Here is a 24,541-nt window from a genome sequence, read left to right on the forward strand (position 1 = left end):
GTTAATGTATTAACAGTAATTCGGTCAGACTCTTGAATAAAGGACAACTGATAGTATAGATGAGAATTCATTAATGCTCTTTAAAACTTTTAACTTTCATTGTGGGAAAACAACAAAAACAGGACGAACGTTTAAGCCAAACCCAAACCTCGAAGCCTAAAAACGTTTATTGTGGTTACAGTTTGAAACAAGACAAAACAATAGAAGCAGTGGGCAGAAAGCTGCATTATTCAGATTTCTCAGGAAGTCCTCTAACATAAACCGGATGAACGAGAGGTTTCAGTAATTTAGTCACAAAAATGTCATGTTTTTTCACAGCTCAGCCATTAGATGGCGTCCTTAGGTCACAAAGATCTGCAAGGCCAGTCAGACCAATGAATCATATTTTAGGGGGAAGGTGTGCAAAAAAAAGACTTAAAACTCTTTGGAAAACATTCAGAGTGTGGCCAGACCATTATGGTTCTCTTGTTGGTGTGCAGCTGCTCCAGCACCACTTACCCCCAAAAGCACAGCAAAGACTAGGCAACAACCACATTGGACTTGTTCAAACAAAACGAGCGACCAAGGAGAGCGGTAGCATGTTATGCTTTGCGAAAGGCGGTTAACCTGCCGGCCAAGAAACATACAAAGTTGATGTACTGGTTTTTAAAGGCTGAAGGTCTTCAAAAGGTTTCGGTTGATTCTATATACGCATTGTTTGACAGTAATTGGATGTCAAGAGTAAGATGATTTCGTGGAAGGCAATGAACACAAAGTCTTGATAGCATTGCATGGACGGGGGTTTGATTGGATGGCCTGTAATTCTCTAATGGTTTTGGTTTGGTAAGAATGAACTGATGATTTTGACAGAAGTTCTTAAATGTTGATAAAAAATCTTTAAGTTCCACCCAAAAGTCATGTCAACAAAAAAACAAAACCAGTGAAGTTGGCACGTTGTGTAAATGGTAAATAAAAACATTTGCAAATCCTTTTCAACCTATATTCAATTGAATAGACAGCAAAGACAAGATACTTCATGTTCGAACTGGCAAACTTTTTTTTTTGTTGCAAATATTAGTTTAGGTCTCCCATTGAAAATGTGTGGCGCATTATGAAGCCTAAAATACCACAACGGAGACCACAGACTGTTGAACAACTTAAGCTGTACATCAAGCAAGAATGGGAAAGAATTCCGCCTGAAAAATGTGTCTCCTCAGTTCCCAAACGTTTACTGAGTGTTGTGATGTGTGAGGGAGCAGGGTTGGGGTGGGGGCGGGGTTTGGTGGTAGCAGGGGTGTATAATGTAGCCCGGAAGAGTCAGGGCTGCATGGGATTCTGGGTATTTGTTCTGTTGTGTTAAGGTGCAGATGTTCTCCCGAAATGTGTTTGTCATTCTTGTTTGGTTTTGGTTCAAAGTGTGGCACATTATTAGTAAGAGTGTTAAAGTTGTTTTATATGGCCACCGTTAGTGTAACCTGTGTGGCTGTTGACCAAGTATGCCTTGCTGTCACGCACGTTTGCAAGCAGAAGATGCATACTGCATAACATGGGGTTGGGCTGGCATGCTGTTAATACAGATTGTAGAGGGCGCCAAATGCTGGACCATCATGGCACGCCCTTATTATAACTACAAGGGTGAAAAATCGGGGGGGTCGGCAAGTAAGCTGCTGAGCCGCATCAGAGTGATCAAAGAGCCGCATGCGGCTCCGGAGCCGCGGGTTGCCGACCCCTGGTTTAGACCAAAGGGACAGAAACTACGCTGCATAATGAAGTTATTCGTTCTCAGGAATGTTTCATCTAAATTTAACAGGTTTGTTCTAAATCTTTGGCTGCTGGTGCTATGTTCTTAGAACACAAATCACAAAGACAGCCTTCCCGAAAAGAGATGTAATTTTCCCCAGAAGTAATGATTTGTTTTTTTGGCCCATTCCTCAATGTGTCAGTTGAGTCCAGTGATAACATAAATTACACAAGGGCATGGAGGTAGAATAACACAGTATTCCACTTCATGCACCCCACTGAGCATAGTGGTAGTTACATGCTTAATAGTGGGTGGAAGAGATTGCACAAATATTCTTAGTAGGAGCTGTCATGAGTGGACAGAATGCCAAAAGATGGCAAGATGGATGACTCTGTGGACTACTGAAGGGTTGGCACAGGTGCCTCTCTTTGATCTGCAGCACTCTGGGCAGGATTTGACAATAAATCCTCCAAATGGTGGAGGAAGAGTTATGTCCAGATAACCACACAAGTGCACCTCAGCAGGATGATATTCTGTGGCAGGGCCAAACACTTGACTGGCTTTGAAGGAACAGCATGTTGTTTTGAGTTACAACACTGGAGTAGATTCAGTGCATTATAGGAGGTTTTAAGAAGGCTGCAACCCGGGGGAGAGATCCACAATGTGCCTTGTCAAGCAATAAAGTCTTAGTAATGTGACGTACAAGGATAGTTGGTTGTAGGAATCAACAGCTAAAGAGCTGCCACATCACAAGAAAAATGAGGTGAGGTGGATATGTTAGTCAGGAACAATGGGGTGGGAAGACTACAACCTGTTCACACAATTCCACGCACATTATGCATATACTAATAATACATATTTTATTCAATCACTTACAAAAGCAACACCACTACCCTGTGGTTACATCTCAGTCATCCAGAAGCAGAGCTTTCTATCGCCGCCGATCACGCACAGCGGGAGCGTGCGGTGCCAACTGAGGCCAGAGCCCACCGTGGCCGAGCCGATCGTCACCGGCTGTGAGGACATTGAGGTAAGGGGGACAAAAAAAAAATGTCGGTCCAAAGAAGGTAACACAAAATACTGCCACCTGGCTTCTTACCAACCTGTGGGTGGCCAAGATGGTGGATGAGCAGCTGAGTGTTGACCTTACCCGGACATCCGGTGGTCGCGAAAAGGTTTTCGTTAGCTCGAGACCACCTGAGGGGAAAGAACACATTTTTGAATGGCATTTCGACACAACGAGATACATTCTTTCTGTGGGAAAGACTGCAAAAGATGAGCTGGGATATTTACCTGTGATTATTTCACAAATGAAGAGCTTCTTGAGAGTGCAGACATCCGCTACAACCAAAATGCTGCTCTTTCGTATGCAAATGTGAATGTAAAGTAATTCAATATATCCATTGGCCTTTCCACCAAATTGATACCATTCATTGGCATCCCCAGTAAATGTAAATGTATCATACAATTGACTGTAAAATAAAACAATTTATCAAGCAAAATGTTGTACTTTCATATAATTACATATTTAATTAATACAATCTAAAAGATGAACTACTTTGAACTTGAAAAAGAGCATTTGTTGTCTGTTCTAGGGATGTCCCGATCCGATATTTGGATCGGATCGGCTGCCGATATTTGCCAAAAATTGCGTATCGGCAAGGCATGGGAAAATGCCGATCCAGATCCAGTTTTAAAAAAAACTGCGGTCCGTGTTTTCCAACGCACCGATTTAAATAATACATTCCACTTTTCTGCTGCTCCCTAATTTCCGTTCCGCATTTTCCAGCACACCTTCAACACATCCACAGGTCTGTGAATTCTCACGCAGTTGCTTTTAGCTGCTGGCATTACACGACAGGCTCTTCTCACTCTTTCCTGTGTCTCCCTCTCACAGACAGCAAGTGCACCTTCTTACACACGTCACATACTGTCACGTCATACGTCACATACTGTCACGTCATACGTCACATATGTATACGTCCTCCCCGAGCAGAGAGGTAGCAGCATAGCTAACGTTAGCTGTGATGCTAGCGCAGCCGTGCGAGCAACCTTCCCTCTAAGGTGCTCGCCTGTGCAATTGCGCACTGTTTAAGCGTCCTCTGCGCATAGCAAATCTATGCCACGCACAAAATCAAATTAAAAAATAAGCGCATAACAATTTTCGACACACGGACACGACAGAGAAAACCGTTTTCGTCATCATTGTTCAAATATTGTGACGTCTGTCGAGACGCTTATCTCCATTCGGTGCCACACGTCCACACCATCAAAATGCCGAGGCAAAAATTTCCACATCGTATGAAAACATTAGTGATTTTTTTAGTTGTGATTTCCTTCTTACACACGTCACATACTGTCACGTCATACGTCACATATGTATACGTCCTCCCCGAGCAGAGAGGTAGCAGCATAGCTAACGTTAGCTGTGATGCTAGCGCAGCCGTGCGAGCAACCTTCCCTCTAAGGTGCTCGCCTGTGCAATTGCGCACTGTTTAAGCGTCCTCTGCGCATAGCAAATCTATGCCACGCACAAAATCAAATTAAAAAATAAGCGCATAACAATTTTCGACACACGGACACGAGAGAGAAAACAGTTTTCGTCATCATTGTTCAAATATTGTGACGTCTGTCGAGACGCTTATCTCCATTCGGTGCCACACGTCCACACCATCAAAATGCCGAGGCAAAAATTTCCACATCGTATGAAAACATTAGTGATTTTTTTAGTTGTGATTCCCTTCTCTGCATGAAAGTTTAAAAGTAGCATATATTAATGCAGTATGAAGAAGAATGTTTTAATGTAAACATGCAAGCCTTGAAAGAACATTTTGAAAATCAAGACTACATTTCCTGCAAATGGGTGCATTTCTATCCTATATTTTAACTTTAGATTTATTCTCATATCAAACTCTTTTGGCTGTCTTTTTGACACTTACATCCGGCGCCCCCCTCCACACCCTAGATTATAAATAATGTAAATAATTCAATGTGTGATGACTGTATTATGATGATAGTATATATCTGATAGTATATATCTGCATCATGAATCAATTTAAGTGGACTCCGACTTAAACAAGTTGAAAAACTTATTCGGGTGTTACCATTTAGTGGTCAATTGTACGGAATATGTACTTCACTGTGCAACCTACTAATAAAAGTCTCAATCAATCAATCAAAACACATAGAATCATCATACTGCTGTGATTATATGCATCAAGTGTTCATTCAAGGCTAAGGCAAAATATCGAGATATATATTGTGTATCGCAATATGGCCTTAAAATATCGCAATATTTAAAAAAGGCCATATCGCCCAGCCCTAGTTCAATGATGCCATTTCTGTTTGTCATGTATAATTTTGTCTATTTTGTGTTTATCCTTGAATACACAGGTCAGTTTCTTGTTACCAACCATTGTGTATTATTCAAACTCCCCTAATTCAGCTGGCTAGTTGTTATCAAGAGTACTAAAACCCTTTTCAACATGATTCTGACAACTAAGTAGGCTAAATAACTTTAAACTTTAATACATGCTCGGATAGGCCAGAATCGGTCAGTATCGGTATCGGATCGGAAGTGCAAAAACCTGGATCGGGACATCCCTAGTCTGTTCACTTCCTATAATTACACTTTAACATCATTTAAATCCCTCAGAAATGGTATACTTTTTTCCTTGACTTCAGGATCAACGATATACGTTTCTGGATCAAAATTTTTCACAAAGTTATCGTGTTGGCTCTCACAATGTCTGCATGTTTTGCATTGTTGATGGTGGGGAAGGGATCTGCTGTTCCTACCTCTACGTCACGCGTTCACGTGACTGGCGTAACGCACACTTTTGAAAATGCTGGCCAGGGCGAAGAGTATTAAAACTGTCCTCAGCGTGTAATGTCAAACAGAGAGTTTTGGCTTGTATCTGATGGTCATTTCCAAAGTACAATGGTCAACAATACTGGCTTGCTGGCTTTAAACACACTTGACTAAGGACTTATTGTATGATTAAAACATAAACATACACCTACTTTCACGCTTCATTGATGAAATGGCGTATCAAAATGGGCTCTGAGCCACGCTACTGCTACACTCACCATTTATGATGCAACATTCCTGCCAGCGCCAATGATGGTCAGCTGTTTTGGAATAAGACACCAGCTGATGGGACAACTTTGACAGCAAAACTTTTAGTTTTGTGACATAAAAAGGTGCAAAATGATCTCATGTTTTTAACCTTTATTTAACAACAGAATATGAAGTTATATACTTATGTGTGTTTGTTCCATTTGTGTAGCAATAGATGGGGGCGCTACCTGCCGTTTTGAAAGATAATGTACACAGATAATGTACACTTCAGTGCACATGTAATATATCACTAAGTGCATGGTTAAATGCGTTATAATTCCAAGAGAGTTGGGTTTCACAGCAGCACACACGCGTGTGCACGCTATGCCACTTAAAACAAACATTCATAATGTTTCCCTGGCTCTGTGTAAGTGTGGGCTGATTTTGAAGATACATTGTACGTCTAGAATATCACAATTAACATCATCACATTAACAGAGGCGTAATGCTCCCATGTCAGCTGTGGCTGCTTTTCCTGGCCTCTGATTGGACAAAATGTGCATGACAGCTGGTGTTTCTGCGTTTGCGTGTAGACACAGACTGTTTTGAAACTACCCTCGTGTGAATGGAGATCGTTTTAACACCGGATATGCGTTTTTTTAAAGTATCAGTGTTTGTGTACATGGCTTTAATAGGATGGCACACAGGGACCCTAACACATAAGCCCATTTTGATTATTCTACAAGTCACATGGTCCACAGGAAGAATTTATTTTTCTGCATTTTTTATTAAATTTCACCTATTACTGGGGGCCATAAATGTCAGCACAATCTCGTTACCTAAATGTTTTAATAAATCTTTTACTGAACCACGGTAATTTGCTTAGTGTCAACATGCTAATAGCATAAATGCCACATCTAACACTATTTGTTAATTTTATGCTAAAAACTAACTCCTGTCACTCAAATGAGTTGCCCTTGGCTTAGGAATATTGAAAGAAAGTTGCTTGGGATGGAACAATATGCATATGTACAAAACCTAAAACTCCAAATCAGTCCATCTTAGATGAGCTCGAGCCCAGCGAAGCCGGCAGCGTTTCTGGGTGTTGTTGATAAATGGCTTTGGCTTTACATAGTAGAGTTTTAACTTGCACTTACAGATGTAGCGACCAACTGCAGTTACTGACAGTGGTTTTCTGAAGTGTTCCTGAGCCCATGTGGTGATATCCTTTACACACTGATGTGGGTTTTTGATGCAGTACTGCCTGAGGGATCAAAGGTTACGGGCATTTAATGTTGGTTTTCAGCCTTGCTGCTTACGTGCAGTGATTTCTCCAGATTCTCTGAACCTTTTGATAATATTACAGACCGTAGATGTTGAAATCCCTAAATTCCTTGCAATAGCTTGTTGAGAAATGTTGTTCTTAAACAATTTGCTCAGGCATTTGTTGACAAAGTAGTGACCCTCGCCCCATCCTTGTTTGTGAATCGTTTGTGATTTTATACCCAATCATGGCACCCACCTGTTCCCAATTAGCCTGTTCACCTGTGGGATGTTCCAAAATAAGTGTTTGATGAGCATTCCTCAACTTTCTCAGTCTTTTATGCCACTTGAGCCAGCTTTTTTGAAACATGTTGCAGGCATCAAATTCCAAATGAGCTAATATTTGCAAAAAATAACGTTTTCCAGTTCGAGCGTTAAGTATCTTGTCTTTGCAGTCTTTTCAACTGAATATAGGTTGAAAAGGATTTGCAAATCATTGTATTCAGTTTTTATTAACGATTTACACAACGTGCCAAATTCACTGGTTTTGTGTTTTGTAGCATAAATGCCAAGTCTACTGCTATTTGTTAATTTTCTGCTAAAACTAACTCCGGTCACTCAAATGAGTCACGAGGAATATTGAAATAAAGTTGCTTGAGATGGAACAATACACATTTTACGTAGGTCAATGTACAATAAAATCAGATTTATAGTTGAAAAAACATTTACAAGCAAGTGGCATCAATTAGTTGGAATGAGCAACATGCACGCAAAACTAAAATACCTTCTTCTCATTGTAAAATAAGGACGTGCAAAAAAAACACTACATTAAATAGGTACATCCCTAACTGATTAATTCAGATGTGGGTTTAAATACTTTTCATCCCACTGCATGAGATGCACTACATCCAGTACATAAACAGACATTATTATTCCCCATCCAGCATTTAAAGAGGACTCCTGCTACGTTACTCCCTGGACTAGAAAATAATCAACTGTGCAAACATCACAACAATTTAGGAAACAGGAAACATATCTCTTTATAGCCTTACTTATGTGAGAAGTGTTTTGGTATGCTTAAAGCACAGAAGTGAAACGCAGGAGGAGCACGCATGTAAATTGTAACCTTGACAAGACGGCTGGTTTAAATAGTATTTACCTGCCAACTATTTTATGAGCGGATAAAAAGCTTCGCCTTTCCCTATTTTTAGGCAGCAAATGTTTCTTACTTGAACTGTTGTGCTTTATCTCGGTGGGCCGGCCTTTTCTCTTGAGGGTAGCTGCAATCCGTAAAACACAACTTGCTTAATCAGCATTTTTAACAAACACAAAGCATGGGTGTCTTGGTGGCACCTGGAGCGCGTTATGTCCCAGATGAGCCAGTCGTTGCCTGCCACAGCGCCCACTTTGATGGTGTTGGTGAGGCACCAGTCAGCAGAGGTGAGAGGCGACTGGCCAGAGTCCAGAGACAGTATGGCCTGCTGGGTCACCAGGTCATAGAAACGAATGGTGCCCTTCTTCTCTGCCACCATCAACTGAGGAAGATATCCACATATTCTAGTTGCGCTTACAGTCAGAGTATCCTTTTTTTTTTAATCAAGTGCCTACCTTGAAGACTTCCTCTGGATGCCAGCAAACGCTAACGCCAGGAGAGCGAAGTCGGAACGTGGCAGTCTGACTTCCGTCCAAGTCCCACACCCTGGACAAATACAAACGCACAATGACCATGTGCCTACAGCGACAACAAAAGTTAATATTTAATGTGTTCTTCTACGCCACCACTTCTGAAATTAAAACACTGTAAAAATACATTTTCTTGTTGTAGGCACTAGTGCAGGGATGTCAAACTGGTTTTCATTGAGGGCCAGATCACAGTTATGATTGTAACAGCGAATAATGTATGAATTTGCCTCTGGATTTCATTATTAATTATATAAATTGTTTTAAGTAGACTGTCGGTTTTACAGTAAAAACTTTACATTTACAGCATCCATCCATCTTCTTCCACTGGTATGGATGGTAACATAGATCAACCGGTAAATTGAGAGCTTTGCCTTCCGGCTCAGCTCCTTCTTCACCACAACGGATTGATACAGCGTCCACATTAGTGAAGACGCCGCACCGATCCACCTGTCCATCTCACGATCCACTCTTCTCTCACTCGTGAACAAGACTCTGAGGTACTTGAACTCCTCCACTTGGGACACGATCTCCCCCCCAACCCGGAGATGGCACTCCTCCCTTTTCCGGGCGAGAAGAGAACCATGGACTCGGACTTGGAGGTATTGATTCCCATCCCAGTCGCTTCACACTCGGCTGCGAACCAATCTAGTGAGAGCTGAAGATCCTGGCCAGATGAAGCCATCAGGACCACATCATCTGCAAAAAGCAGAGACCTAATCCTGCAGCCACCAAACTGGATCCCTTCAACGTCTTGACTGCGCCTAGAAATTCTGTCCATAAAAGTTATGAACGGAATCGGTGATAAAGGGCAAAATTGGCGGAGTTCAACCCTCACTGGAAACGGGTCCGACTTAATGTCTGACACTGATCATACAGGGAGCGGACAGCCACAATCAGACAGTCCGGTGCTCCATACTCTCTGAGCACTCCCCACAGGACTTCCCGGGGGACACGGTCGAATGCCTTCTACAAGTCTACAAAGAACATGTAGACTGGTTGGGCAAACTCCCATGCACCCTCAAAAAGACCCTGCCGAGAGTATAGAGCTGGTCCACAGTTCCACGACCAGTGGTCGGGTTGGGCCGGGGACGTGGCTAAAAGGGGAGGAGTATATTTACAGCTAGAATTCACCAAGTCAAGTATTTCATATATATATATATATATATATATATATATATATATATATATAAGAAATATTTGACGTCCAGTGAATTCTAGCTATATATATATATATATATATATATATATATTTTTTTTTTATATATATATATATATATATATATATAAAATAAATACTTGAATTTCAGTGTTCATGTATTTACACATATACACACACAACACTCATCTACTCATTGTTGAGTTAAGGGTTGAATTGTCCATCCTTGTTCTATTCTCTGTCACTATTTTTCTAACCATGCTGAACACCCTGTCTGATGATGCATTGATGTGTGGCACGCACAAAAGTGCTTTCATCAAATGCACTAGATGGCAGTATTGTCCTGTTTAAGAGTGTCACAACATTGCTGTTTACGGCAGACGAACTGCTTTACGGTATACAAAAAAGTGACTGCTGTTGTTGTGTGTTGTTGCCACGCTGGGAGGATGTTAATGAAACTGCCTAACAATAAACCCACATAAGAAACCAAGAACTCGCCCTCCATCATTCTATAGATATAACGTGATTGGGCAGGTACGCTTTTTTATATTGTGGAGGACCTGAGTCCGCCTAAATTTCGGGAGAAAATTTGTCCCGGGAGGTTTTCGGGAGAGGCGCTGAATTTCGGGAGTCTCCCGGAAAATCCGGGAGGGTTGGCAAGTATGGTAAAAACAAATGTACTGTCTTTCCATTTACAGTAATACACCGATAAAAACAAGATTTTACAGTAAAAATATGGCAGCTCAATCAACAGAATTTTAACGCAAAAAATGGTAATTAATTTCAATTTACATTTGCTGTAAAGAACATCGTAAAATGTATTGTAATTTTTTTTTATTTGATGGGTAGTTTGCTTTAAAATCATAAGTCAAGCAGATATTTAAGTATTTATTTCTTCTTAGACAAAAAATGTTTGGAAAGTATGATAATATACTGTAATATTTGTTGCAATAATGGATACTATTAAAGTTTAAAAGGCATGCAATTTCAAGCAGTACATACATTTTTTCTGTCAAAATGAAAAAAATCGATTACATTTAGTGAGAAAATATTAAGTACTTTTACATATATCATGTCCAGGTGTTTGCGGGCCAGATCTGGCCCCAGGTCCTTGCGTTTGACACCTGTGCACTAGTGCTTTCATTTTATGTCGTTGACAACACAGGAAAGCAAAGAAATTGATTAGCAGCGTCAGGATCCGCTTGACGGCTTCACTGCAGAACAACTCAGTTTTACAGTAGGAAAAAGACAATCACTGTTACGGAAAGCTGGCTTTGCTTCCCATGTTGACTTTTTTTTTTGACAAGATTCCCCAACAAAATGCAGCAAGTGTTAGGCCAAAAACAAACCGGTGTAAAGCAAAGAGTGTGAAGTTCCTCAAACGTCGACTTGTTCGTATTTTTCCCCAAGAATCATAGGCTTATTTTATTACATCAGACGCATTTGTTTTGCTCTGAGCCTTTCTGCTGCACTCTCTGAACTTTCTTGTTTACACAGGGTACTTGTGTTTATTTGATATGATTCAAGATTTCATTGTAGAAAGCCACCACTTATTTAGATCTGTCTGCCATCTAAAGCAAAGGAATTGTTAAGCGTTCCAGGAATTCAATTTGCATGTCAGTCTGACTTTTGCTTACAGGGGAAATCGGGAGCCTCCTTTTATTGCTTTGATAGCGGGGGCAGAGAGGGAAATATCCTGGCGTCTCACTTCCCTGTCAACAGAGCAAATGTTTCGCTCTGGGCGGCTCGCTGCCATTCAGCTTGTTTAGAGTCCAGGATTCTGAAGTGCTGGACTCGAATGGTCAAAAGTCATTTGAGGAGGACGTCCGACCCGCTGTAATTGATTCAATAACTCAGGGAGACGTGATAGCAAAAGCAGCTGTGAACGTGCACATGGATGTAATGAAGGACTTGGACAAAGGAAGCTGTGGTTCCTGAGAACTGGATCTATGGTTAACCACCTTTGAATGATCCTTCCATGGGAAGAAAAGGTGGAGACAAGGGCACAGGGGTTGCAGAGAGAACAAGGTCTTGGGAAGAAAGGGAAAGGGGCTGAATGACAAGATGAAGAAGAATACCTTGAAGCCCCACACGGTACCTGCAAAGACCAAGCAGTCATCTAGCTGACGACATGATTTGTTTCAGACGGAGGCCTCTGTTAACGCTCGACATTGTGGAATAAAGAATATTCCCCGGCACCCCCACAGACCACAGCAGCAAAACAATGACTCTACCTTATTTTTTCAGAGCGCTCGCCAAGACCAGCTCGATTGCATGCTACTCCACAGATGCCAAACTGTGGTCAACCGCGCTAGCCTTCAAACAGGGAACACCGGCATCCCGAAAAAACAAAAGCTTTGCCGAACAATGTAAAAAAAAAAAATTTTTTTAAAAAGGGGAAAAAAAAGACTTGACACCGATGACCTGCTGAACGCTGCATCACTCACAAACCTCAAAAGGACATCTGTGCAGACACTACTACACGAAAAAAAGAGTACCTATCTTGCAGACATTCACAATGTACCCAACCAGGTGTCCGCAATAAATGTTCAAACAGGTGTCATGGAGCAGCAGCAGGTGCCTGATAGCTTATAATAAAGCCAGACGACTATACGATCCCTTCTGAAACTGCAGTTTGGCCTTTTGCTCTTTAGGTGGCGCATTTGTAGGTGTTTAGGCTACATGAGGCAAGTGCAAACCTGGCCCGAGGACATGGGAGTCGGCGGCATTGGGTTGCGTGTTTTGGCGGCCGCCGAGTTCCCACAACTGCAGGGGACAGTGATGACAAAGCTCAGCAAACTTATAGTAGAGGTGGCGCAGCCAAGAAAAACAGAGTGATGGAGAGGTCATGAGCCTTTACATGAGAGTGTACGTTTCCCCTCCCCACATTTTTTTTTCTTATTCATAAGAGCCACTGTTTCTTCCTCTCGCATTTGTGTGGGCTGACTGGAAGCTCCTCACCCGTTAACTTGATCTATCCTTTGTTCCGCCTCAGTCTTCCTCCGGTGCTATGTATTTTCTCAACATGACGGAGTTTAAATCTTTCAGCAGATGGAGCACACTGCTGTTTTCTCTGGCCGCTCACAGGAGGGGGGCGAGCCCAAGGTGCCGGACCAGGGCCCTGAGTGAGACCAAGCCAGCACTGATAAAAAAAGAACCAATATAAGAACTATGACAAAAAACAATAATTAACCACTTCATTAGAGACAATATGCCCAAGTGTCAAGTTTGCTAAATCCTCCACACTTTCATGTGCTGCTGGTTCTGCAATGAGAGTGAATGGAAACTTGAACCAAAACAAGCGGCTGAAAAGCTGAAGGAACCCTATTGAGGGGCCCTCTTGAGGGGCGTGTCCCAGAGGTGAACCTTGCTGCTCATTGCACACTTTTTCCAAACTCTATCATTAAATCAAAAAGGAACATTCAGGGAAGGGGTGGTCTTTGTGAAGGTTCCCCCCTCTCTGCTCGCCCTAAGAGAGGGAAAACCTTCTGCGGCTAATTGGATTTCCATATTTAAGCAATTAGCCAAACAGCTCGGCGCTTACGCACAGTCACAGCAGAGCGTGTTGTGCTTAGCATCATGTTACACTGTGGAAACACGGCCAGGACTTTCTGAACCCGTAACAGAAAACAGAACTCCAAACCAGAAGCCGGCAGCGCGCACACATGCGTAACACACGTATTGTACATGGAAATACTAAAAACAATGTGGACCTGCAAGTGTGGTCATCGCTGACGGAAGCAATTTGCTTCCCTTCAGAGGGCTCAAACACCAAATGGTTAATGTAGCTGCTGTGGCCCTCCATCACCTGGGAGACAAGAAAACACAGAACAAAACTTAGAAAAAAATACAATCTCACGGCATTCGATCGATTGCAACTGGACTGAGCGGTTTGTCTTAAAAAACGTTCCGCCACTTTTCCGAGTAGGCTTCATCAGTTCATGCTTATAGATTTAGGGATTGGTCAGATCTTAATCTTTGCCTTAAATTGGCCAAATCTAGTCTAGCGGCTGGTGCCAAAACCCCAAATATGCATACTTCAAAACCAGGAGGGTGTGCCTGGGCAAGGATGGCTTGCCCTTTTGTAGTGAGAAAAACAACTGTTTTGATGCCCTCCTGGTTTTGGAGTATAAATATTTGGGGTTTTAGCACCAGCCGCTAGACTAGATCTGACCAATCTAAGTCTATAAGCATGAAATGATGAAGCCTACTGAGGTATAGGCACCAGCCGCTAGACTAGATCTGACCAATCTAAGTCTATAAGCATGAAATGATGAAGCCTACTGAGGTATAGGCACCAGCCGCTAGACTAGATCTGACCAATCTAAGTCTAAGACTCGATCTGACCAATCTAAGTCTATGAGCATGAACTGATGAAGCCTACTGAGGTATCAAGCACCAGCCGCTAGACTAGATCTGACCAATCTAAGTTTATGAGCATAAACTGATAAAGCCTACTGAGGTATAAGCACCAGCCGCTAGACTAGATCTGACCAATCTAAGTCTAAGACTAGGTCTGACCAATCTATGTCTAAGACTAGATCTGACCAATCTAAGTCCATGAGCATGAACTGATGAAGCCTACTGATGTATAGGCACCAGCCGCTAGACTAGATCTGACCAATCTAAGTCTAAAACTAAATCTGACCAATCTATGTCTAAGACTAGATCTGACCAATCTAAGTCCATGAGCATGAACTGATGAAGGCTACTGAGGTATAGGCACCAGCCGCTAGACTAGATCTGACCAATCTAAGTCTAGGAGCATGAACTAATGAAGCCTACTGAGATATAGGCACCAGCCGCTAGACTAGATCTGACCAATCTAAGTCCATGAGCATGAACTGATGAAGCCTACTGAGGTATAGGCACCAGCCGCTAGACTAGATCTGACCAATCTAAGTCTAGGAGCATGAACTAATGAAGCCTACTGAGATATAGGCACCAGCCGCTAGACTAGATCTGACCAATCTAAGTCCATGAGAATGAACTGATGAAGCCTACTGAGGTATAGGCACCAGCCGCTAGACTCGATCGTGCGCTAGCTGGACCACTCAGCTGTGCATCAGTTGGTGATGCCTCTGCACTGCTGACTTGTCTCCACTCAAGATGATCCCCTGCTGGCCCCACTATGGACTGGACTCTCACTATTATGTTAGATCCACTATGGACTGGACTCTCACTATTATGTTAGATCCACTATGGACTGGACTCTCACTATTATGTTAGATCCACTATGGACTGGACTCTCACTATTATGTTAGATCCACTATGGACTGGACTCTCACACTATTAACTAGATCCACTTAACATCCATTGCACCAGTCACCCAGGGCTCCCCACATCTGCGGTCCCCTCCAAGGTTTCTCATTGTATCCCATTGAGTTTTTCTTGCCCTGATGTGGGATCTGAGCAGAGGATGTCGTTGTGGCTTGTGCAGCCCTTTGAGACACTTGTGATTAAGGGCTGTATAAATAAACTTTGACTGATTGATTGACCAAATGTTCTAGCGCGTTAATTGTCACTAGATCTGACCAATCTATGAGCATGAACTGATGAAACCTACTGAAACGCCTTCTAGTACAAACTGAAAAGTCCAGTTGTGATCGATTGAATGCCCTGAGAATACAATGACCTGGATGAATGAGAACATCCAAAGACATGTGGCCGCAGACGTTGAACTACCTTGACCTCATGGCGATCCTGAAGATCCGAAGTCAACAGGCGAAGTCTTCTGTCGGCTGCGGCCGTGCAAAATCTGCAAAGGCAAGCAATGGAAGGTGTGAAAACAAAGAAAGAACATGCGAAAGAAAAACACAGCAGCAGGCATGTCACTCTAAACTCAGTGTGCACGGAGAACGCTGGTGCGTGTGGCCGAAAATTGGACTGCAGTCAGCAGAATCCTGCCTGGTAGATTCTAATTGCACGCTAATGTAAACAGAGAGAAAAACAAGAAGTTTTGCTCGGGTCAAGGACTTCCCTCTAATCAGGCGCTGCCTATTATTGGCACTATTACACCGACTCCCCCTTGACAAGGAAAACACACGCACGCATTACCAGAATCAACAGACGGCAGCTCACACGTTTTCAGCACAAATCACACCAAGAGAAGATTAGATATAACCCCTCCAAGCCCCCTCTGTGACGAATGAGCACATTATGAATGATATTAGAACAAGTGTCAAAGCAACGTGATTGTCAAAAGGTTTGCTATTAGAAGGAGAGCACCACTCAGCAGTGACACAAATCCATCAAAGACTAAGGACTTTGCCATTTATTCTTCTGTACTAATTTGGTTTGTACCGTGAGTCTGCCTGAACCATCTAATGCACAGGTGTCAAACTCAAGGCCCAGGGGCCCAGATGTGGCCCGCCATTTCATTTTATTTGGCCCTGGAAAGCCTGGAAATAATATGTATCAATAAAGTACCTACTGTAACTGTTCTTACTAAATGTATTATTTATTTCTATTTTGGGAGAAAAAAAATATATGTACTACATGTACCATATTTTTCAGACTATAAGTCGCAGTTTTTTTCATAGTTTGGCCGGGGGTGCGACTTATACTCGGGAGCGACTTATGTGTGAAATGATTAACACATTTCCGTAAAATATCAAATAATATTATTTAGCTCATTGACGTAAGAGACTAGACGTATAAGATTTCATGGGATTTAGCGATTAGGAGTGACAGATTGTATAGCATGTTCTATATGTTATAGTTATTTGAATGACTCTTACCATAATATGTTACGTTAACATACCAGTTGGTTATTTATGCCTCATATAACGTACACTTTATCAGCCTGTTGTTCACTATTCTTTATTTTAAATTGCCTTTCAAATGTCTATTCTTGGTGTTGGGTTTTATAAATAAATGTCCCCAAAAAATGCGACTAATACTCCAGTGCAAATTATATGTTTTTTTCCTTCTTTATTGTGCATTTTCGGCCGGTGCGACTTATACTCCGGAGCGACATAGTCCGAAAAATACGGAAATCACAAATTATATTAACTTAAATATTGTCTAATAATGCAAAAATATATTATCAAACATTCAAACCATTTTCTAAATATAAATAAATACTAATAATAATGATTTAAAAGTAAGTTATCCATCAAATTGTGCAATGTAAAAGTAGCAATAGATTTCATGGTAAAATTGTGAAATTTCCTGTGGTTTTTACAGCACTTTTCTCTACGTGGCGCGGTTGGGAAAGTGGCCGTGCCAGCAACCTGAGGGTTCCTGGTTCAATCCCCACCTTCTACTAACCTAGTCACGTATGTTGTGTCCTTGAGCAAGACACTTCACCCTTGCTCCTGATGGGTGGTGGTGGTGGTTAGGGCCTTGCATGGCAGCTCCCTCCATCAGTGTGTGTGAATACATGGGTGAATGTGGAAATAGTGTCAAAGCGCTTTGAGTACCTTGAAGGTAGAAAAGCGCTATACAAGTATAACCCATTTACTATTTCAATGAAAAAACAGTACTTTTTTTACTGTAATAAACTGTGGTGCCTTTTGGCATTTACACCGAAAAATCTACCATGTTGATTTGGGGGGGAAAAAATACAAAAAAATATTTCTGTAAAATTGCATTTTTTTTTTTTACAGTAAAAAAACAAATGGCAACTGAGCTGCTTTTTTTTTAACATAAAAACAGCATTACTGTTTTTCCATTTACAGCAATATACACTACATTTTGAGGTGAAATTATTGCAACTTATCATATTTTTTTTACATTTTAGTTTAAAAAAAAATCGACTAATAAAATGGTGTAATAATAGTATTCACTGTCAGAAGCGGCCCTCTGGGGCCAAACATAACTGCGATGTGGCCCTCAGTGAAAACCACTTTGACACCTCTGATCTAATGATTTGTAATCAGAAATCAAGAACTCTCTTGGTAAAGACCTGGACTCCCGGACTGTGTGTGTATATTGAGTCATGTGGCTTCCCTCTGTGAGCTTTCAGCCATGTTTAATATTCAAGCTGCTGTGCTGGACAGCGGCTACTCGCTACTCAAGTACCCTCCAGGTCTTCCCCCCCTTGTCTCTCAAACTCTCCCTGGGCCAGCGCCTGACGTGAGCCAGCAAGACCTTTCCTGGAAGGCGCAGCATACGTGCGCACCACAAACAGGGATGGAACCCGAGTGGCGGGTCATCAGCGCAATAACAAGTGCGCACGTCACAGAGCTTGGCTGCGGGAGCCTGCGGTGTGGAGCGCAACGGGCCAGGAATGATTGCCTTGCCTTTCTCTTTCGATTACGCAATCACGCCTCGACACCTCCAGGAGGGAACACGGGACCCTCTGATCCACCTCTGAAATTAGGAGAGGGCAAAGCGGTGCTTTCGAACAATCTAGTTAAACGGGTTTCGCTCTTCAAAAATACTTGGCTGCCTTTCAGGCAGCTGCAGTGGCACAGCTGCTGCTTGTCCTGGACAGAATTAGGAATTAATAATCATCCCGCAGATGAGAATGTTTGTGAAGAGTGAAGTCTGGCACCTTGTTTGAGCACTTACATAACAAAATTCACATGAAATGCAAGACAAGACACATGAACAGCGTCAATCTCCACTCCCGTTTCTGCCAGAAACTTTCTTGAAGTGGATTACAAATTCAGGAGTCGCAAAAGTAGCACCTGATGGTCGGAATCCTGTCCAGATGAGATTCAGGGCTCCAGGCGAGAGCATCCACTCGCAATTCGTGATGAAACGCACGGAGAACGTTAAATTTAACTCCTTCGACGTCCAAATCCTCCTCCTGTGGTCACAGAAATATACAAAACTGAGTCCATGTGGTGATATCCTTTACACACTGATGTCGCTTTTTGATGCAGTACCGCCTGAGGGATCGAAGTGCAGTGATTTCTCCAGATTCTCTGAACCTTTTGATGATATTATGGAGCGTAGATGGCGAAATCCCTAAATTCCTTGCAATAGCTGCTTGAGAAATGTTGTTCTTAAACTGTTGGAAAATGTACTCACGCATTTGACAAAGTTGTGACCCTCGCCCGAGCTTTGTTTGTGAATGACTGAGCATTTCATGGAAGCTGCTTTTATACCCAATCATGGCACCAACCTGTTCCCAATTAGCCTGTTCACCTGTGGGATGTTCCAAATAAGTGTTTGATGAGCATTCCTCAACTTTCTCAGTCTTTTTTGCCACTTGTGCCAGCTTTTTTGAAACATGTGGCAGGCATCAAATTCCAAATGAACTAGTATTTTCAAAAAATAACAAAGTTTACCAGTTGGAACATTAAGTATCTTGCACTGCTGGCGTTAACGCACTTTTTGTGTCTTTTTACGCATTGTAAATCAGCAAGGACACAGATTTTTTTTTTTAACCGACTCCTGCGTGTTATTGTTTTCGTAATGGCGAGCAATAAACCCAAGAAGCGGAGCTTCAATGAAAAGTGGCTTCAGGAGCCACTTTTCAGCAAATGGCTCACTTATGAAGATGGAAATATGTTTTGCACGCCATATATACGGGCTAATAAAAAGAACACCTTTACGACCGGGTGCACTAATTTTTAAAGATCCAGCCTCACCAGGCACCAGTTATTGGTTTCACCTTTCCTGCTTGTCTGCTCCCAGACCGTGGTCGAGGAGCGCAGGGGAGACGTTCCCTCCAGGGCCGATGTATGTCGGTTCCGCTCTTTGGTCGGAATGACAAGGCCGTCGATTTGTTCCAACTCTTTATTTATGTTTTACACAAAGCCAAGTGGACATCCACCATGCTATTAACACTCCTGAACATGCTAGCGCTCCCTCTCCTAACTTGCCCACTCACTTACACACGTCACTCACCCCCATACTTGCCAACCTTGAGACCTCCGATTTCGGGAGGTGGGGGGAGGGCGTGGGCCTGGTCGGGGAGGGACGGGGGCGTGGTTGGGGGCGTGGCTAAAAGGGGAGGAGTATATTTACAGCTAGAATTCACCAAGTCAAGTATTTCATATATATACATATATATATATATATACATATATATATATATATATATATATATATACATATACATATACATATATATATATATATATATATATAAAATAAATACTTGAATTTCAGTGTTCATTTATTTACACATATACACACACAACACTCATCTACTCATTGTTGAGTTAAGGGTTGAATTGTACATCCTTGTTCTATTCTCTGTCACTATTTTTCGAACCATGCTGAACACCCTCTCTGATGATGCATTGATGTGTGGCACGCACAAAAGTGCTTTCATCAAATGCACTAGATGGCAGTATTGTCCTGTTTAAGAGTGTCACAACATTGCTGTTTACGGCAGACAAACTGCTTTACGGTATACAAAAAAGTGACTGCTGTTGTTGTGTGTTGTTGCCACGCTGGGAGGACGTTAATGAAACTGCCTAACAATAAACCCACATAAGAAACCAAGAACTCGCCCTCCATCATTCTATAGTTATAACGTGATTGGGCAGGTACGCTTTTTTATATTGTGGAGGACCTGAGTCCGCCTGAATTTCGGGAGATTTTCGGGAGAAAATTTGTCCCGGGAGGTTTTCGGGAGAGGCCCCGAATTTCGGGAGTCTCCCGGAAAATCCGGGAGGGTTGGCAAGTATGCTCACCCCACATACCGCCATTCTTAAAGGGGAACACACAATTTATGGCCATCAAGAAGCCAGAGATTAAATTCTAGAGGCATTGAGCGCCACTGTATTAAATGACATTGAAACTAACTTGCAAAATTCTAAGTTTGTTGGCATTATTTGCCATGAAAATGTAGATGTGGCGGTTTTTAAACGACTGATGATGTACATACAGGTGAGAATAATCAATAATTTGTCATTTAAATGTATGCCCTGGCACACCATTATCATAATTCCATGACCGAAGCAAAAAATGTTTTACACTTTTGTACTGAACTGAAAATAAATACACCTACAACTTATTAAATGAAAACATAGCAAAAAATGCCGGCAGCGGTAAGATTTAGATCCATGTAGGAAAGAAGAAAGTGAATGAATGTTTACAACTGAATACATTTACATATGCATAAAAATGTGTTTTCTTTGCATTATTGAATTAAGTAACGTTTATGAAAACTTTTTTCCAAAACACAATATAGAATGTGAGATATAACAGGATAAGGCATACATTTATCATTTGTTTTCAAAACGCTTACAAAAAAGTTGGACCCCAAAAATTAACTGTGGGACCCCATTTTTATGACTTGATGCAACACTGATCTTGTTTTTGCAGTCTATTCAACTGAATAAAGGTTGAAAAGGATTTGCAAATCATTGTATTCTGTTTCTATTTACCATTTACACTTCGTGCCAACTTCACTGCTTTTGGGTTTTGTATTTTGAGAGTACATACTTAAGAGAAGCGGGGTGTAGGATGACGCAGGTCTCACCTGGAAGACGCAGGTGCCCACCACCACATATTGGTTCCCACCGTAGGCCAGCAGAGAAGCGGGCGTTCCCGAAGCGAAGGGACTGAACTCGACCACGTGGACGTAGTCGTCACAGGGTACCGTGTAGCTCGGAACTCGGCTGGTATCGTCCGGCATGCCGAGTGTCCTGGTGCTGCCCATTTAAAATCACAATCTCCTGTAAACATATTTCCAAAGAACAAAGATACTTATCTAAAATTGTGTTTATATCAAATTTGCAAGTACATTACATGAAAACAAAAGTCATCAATATATGTTCACTTTGCCTGATACACTCACCAGTCACTTTACTAGGTACTCCAGAATATTACATAATTAAACAAACCCTATAGAAGAGAACACTTCTTACAATGATGATAGGGTTATGGTATTAGTTCGCACATGCATACAATTACAAAATGATACATAACATGTTTCCAGTTTCTCAAAACAGCATGTCCGAAAAGGTGCTGGGATGTTACCGACGTCACGTCCCGCCCAATGAATACTAGTGGTGGTCACGCTAGCTCCGTTTTCAATGGGTACTAGGCGCCATCTCGCCTTTCTCGAAGAAAAAAACGCCGATACGTGTGTCGTTTTCGGCTGTACGAACCGTTCAAACTGCGGGAAGGATTAACGTTTCTTCAGAGTTCCTCGAGAGGTTATCAAAAATGGCGGAAAAGTGCAAGATTTGTGGAAACGACGACGAGAAAAACAGAGTCAAAGAATGCATGCTTCTTGCAGTGATCACTTTGTTAAAGGCTTGTTTGATATATTTTTTAACGGTAATTAGTTCCCATTTAAGTTTTATTGTAATATTATTTGTATTTCTTAAACACATGTCTTCTACGAGTCTTAAGACCAATTTTCTTGACCCATTCCCACACAAAGAAGTTGCAGACCTCCATGCTTTTCCAAGTTTCTATCCGTTTTGCCGTGTAAAATGGTGTTTGGAGCACAATAGTTCCATATGTCTAAGAACGCGACCAACATAATCCTTGATATCACTCGACAAATCTTTTTTTGATAAAGTATAGAGATGTATTTCATTGCACAGTTAGATTCTTTGCTGGTATCTGCTTCTTGCAGGAATATTTAAGCTTCTTTTGTACTCAGATAACTTGCGCGCTGCTCGCTGTACAACAGCCATCTCAGCTTGGTCGACCGCCACTGGTTTTCACTTCCGGGAAGTAGGCACGTGTCGGAATACCAGTTATTGGAGGAAGCAGATCTAATTCAATCCTACACTCTTTTTGTATCATAGCATGACATTTTCGTTTTTTTACTCCCTCAGTAACACAACCGTGGATAAATAAATAAGCAAAAAAATAAATAGACAAACGAGTAAGTAAATATTTATTAAACAATGTATACCATTCTCATAAATACATAGTTAAGCAATTTATGGTTCAGATTATGAGATAATAAGATTATGTAATTTTTAATAAGGTTTAAAAAAATTCTCAGTATTCTTCTTCTTTGTACATTGTGAACACTGAGTTTGAACAGTTTCTTAAATTTAATCGTAATAGTTTAGTTTAGTCTTTATTTGAAGGGACAATGCACAGAGACATTAGGCACAAAGTCAGATGTGTTCTGCACCAGATTATAGCTAAATAGCTCATTTCCATCTGCAGTCCCTGGCTACCTAAATTAGAGATACAAAAATCATGCAAAAAAATTATAACATTAAAATTATACTTTAGGATGTAAACAAATTAAGAAAATTCATAAAATGCTCTTTCAATGACACCTCTCCTTTACATCATAACACAGACAATACATGCTTTTGTTCGCATCTGTCATTTGTAAACACAACCACGATTTTAACACACACCTCACAGTTTATAGCAAAATGTTCTCATGCATAAATATAATACACATTAAGTTGACAATAAGTACATATTTGTTCGACTTATTCGTCTAATCTTTTTTATAGTACAATTACACATACTGATATGCTTAAGGTGTGGAGTGTTGTAGGTGCATACAATTAGTTTTTAATTAGAGATGTCCGTAAATGCTTTAAAATGTAATATCGAAAATTATTGGTATCGTTTTTTTTATTATCGGTATCGTTTTTGCGATTTTGTTTTTTATTATATCAACATAAAAAACACAAGATACACTTACAATTAGTGCACCAACCCAAAAAACCTCCCTCCCCCATTTACACTCATTCACACAAAAGGGTTGTTTCTTTCTGTTATTAATATTGTGGTAGGTTCCTACATTATATATCAATATATATCAATACAGTCTGCAAGGGATACAGTCCGTAAGCACACATGATTGTGCGTGCTGCTGCTCCACTAATAGTACTAACCTTTAACACTTCATTTTACTCATTTTCATAAATTACTAGTTTCTATGTAACTGTTTTTATATTGTTTTACTTTCTCTTTTATTCAAGAAAGTGTTTATAATTTATTTATCTTATTTTATTTTATTAATTTAAAAAAAAAAAAGGACCTTATCTTCACCATACCTGGTTGTCCAAATTAGGCATAATAATGTGTTAATCCCATGACTGTATATATCGTTATCGGTTAATATCGGTATAGGTAATTAAAGAGTTGGCCAATATCGGGATATCGGCAAAAAAGCCATTATCGGACATCCCTATTTTTAATTGATTATTCTCAAAAGTCTCATTTCCTTCTTTTGTTGAGAATTTTTTTTACATTCTTGGATTAGAGGTTATTATAGTTTGCTTGAATTTTAGCTGTTTGAAAATGCACCAAAATCATTGCATTTCAATACTTTTGATTCAACAAATAAAGGGTTAGAATGTTCTCCGTATGCAAAGTTACGTTTTACTCTTGCTGACCTCTTTTGTAACCAGGTTAGAGAATAAAATGTACTTTTGTAGTCAATTACTATATCCAGTCAGCAAAAAAATAAACATACAAAATAGGCTTAAATAAATGTTGACCGTGGAAGTTTCTAGAAAAACACAATTATAGTAGAAGTACCTAACTCGTTTTACAGCAAGTCACCTCTCGCTCACGCAACAGTTTAAATGTTCCGTCTAAGTGCTAAATATTCACTTTAAGCATCTTATTTGGCTTAAAGTTTGTATAAAGATAGGAATTAATGCGTTACCTTTACTGCACAGTCAAAAGCAGCGCGGTTGGGGTTTCCGGTCTACTACATCCGGGTTCCTGCTGTGAACGTACCACTGCTGGTAAAATATGGGGGAGTAGTTTATTAAAGACTTAATGAAACTTTTTAATTTACTAAGTAACGTAC

General features: G+C 41.0%; 1 protein-coding gene across 3 annotated transcripts; it reads right to left on the reverse strand.

The window, feature by feature from the left end:
- Positions 1 to 2,563: 2,563 nt before the first annotated feature.
- nup37 (nucleoporin 37) lies at positions 2,564 to 24,507 on the reverse strand. Of its 3 annotated transcripts, none has more exons than XM_061984471.1 (10): positions 24,395 to 24,507; positions 21,272 to 21,467; positions 18,519 to 18,640; positions 15,568 to 15,640; positions 13,596 to 13,690; positions 8,652 to 8,742; positions 8,397 to 8,578; positions 8,273 to 8,323; positions 2,824 to 2,917; positions 2,564 to 2,734 (listed from the first exon to the last, which is right to left on the reverse strand). In XM_061984471.1, the coding sequence occupies exons 2-10, from the start codon at positions 21,449 to 21,451 to the stop codon at positions 2,621 to 2,623; spliced, it is 1,002 nt and encodes a 333-aa protein (XP_061840455.1). In that variant the 5' UTR covers positions 21,452 to 21,467; positions 24,395 to 24,507; the 3' UTR covers positions 2,564 to 2,620. The 3 variants fall into 3 exon arrangements, with proteins under 3 accessions (XP_061840455.1, XP_061840458.1, XP_061840456.1); XM_061984474.1 differs by having other exon boundaries at positions 24,270 to 24,398; XM_061984472.1 differs by lacking the exon at positions 24,395 to 24,507 and adding an exon at positions 24,265 to 24,390.
- Positions 24,508 to 24,541: the final 34 nt, after the last annotated feature.

The sequence above is a fragment of the Nerophis lumbriciformis genome, linkage group LG25, assembly GCF_033978685.3.
Source record: "Nerophis lumbriciformis linkage group LG25, RoL_Nlum_v2.1, whole genome shotgun sequence".
Lineage (NCBI taxonomy): Eukaryota > Metazoa > Chordata > Actinopteri > Syngnathiformes > Syngnathidae > Nerophis > Nerophis lumbriciformis.

What these genes read in the sequence shown, in the direction of transcription:
- nup37 (XM_061984471.1), bottom strand. Translation starts at nt 21,451, where the DNA reads ATGGGCAGCACCAGGACACTCGGCATGCCGGACGATACCAGCCGAGTT. An exon ending in GACAGGATTCCGACCATCAG is followed by an intron (nt 15,641 to 18,518) that starts GTGCTACTTTTG and finishes TTGCCTTTGCAG; the next exon opens with ATTTTGCACGGCCGCAGCCG. An exon ending in AGCGATGACCACACTTGCAG is followed by an intron (nt 8,743 to 13,595) that starts GTCCACATTGTT and finishes GTATTTGTCCAG; the next exon opens with GGTGTGGGACTTGGACGGAA.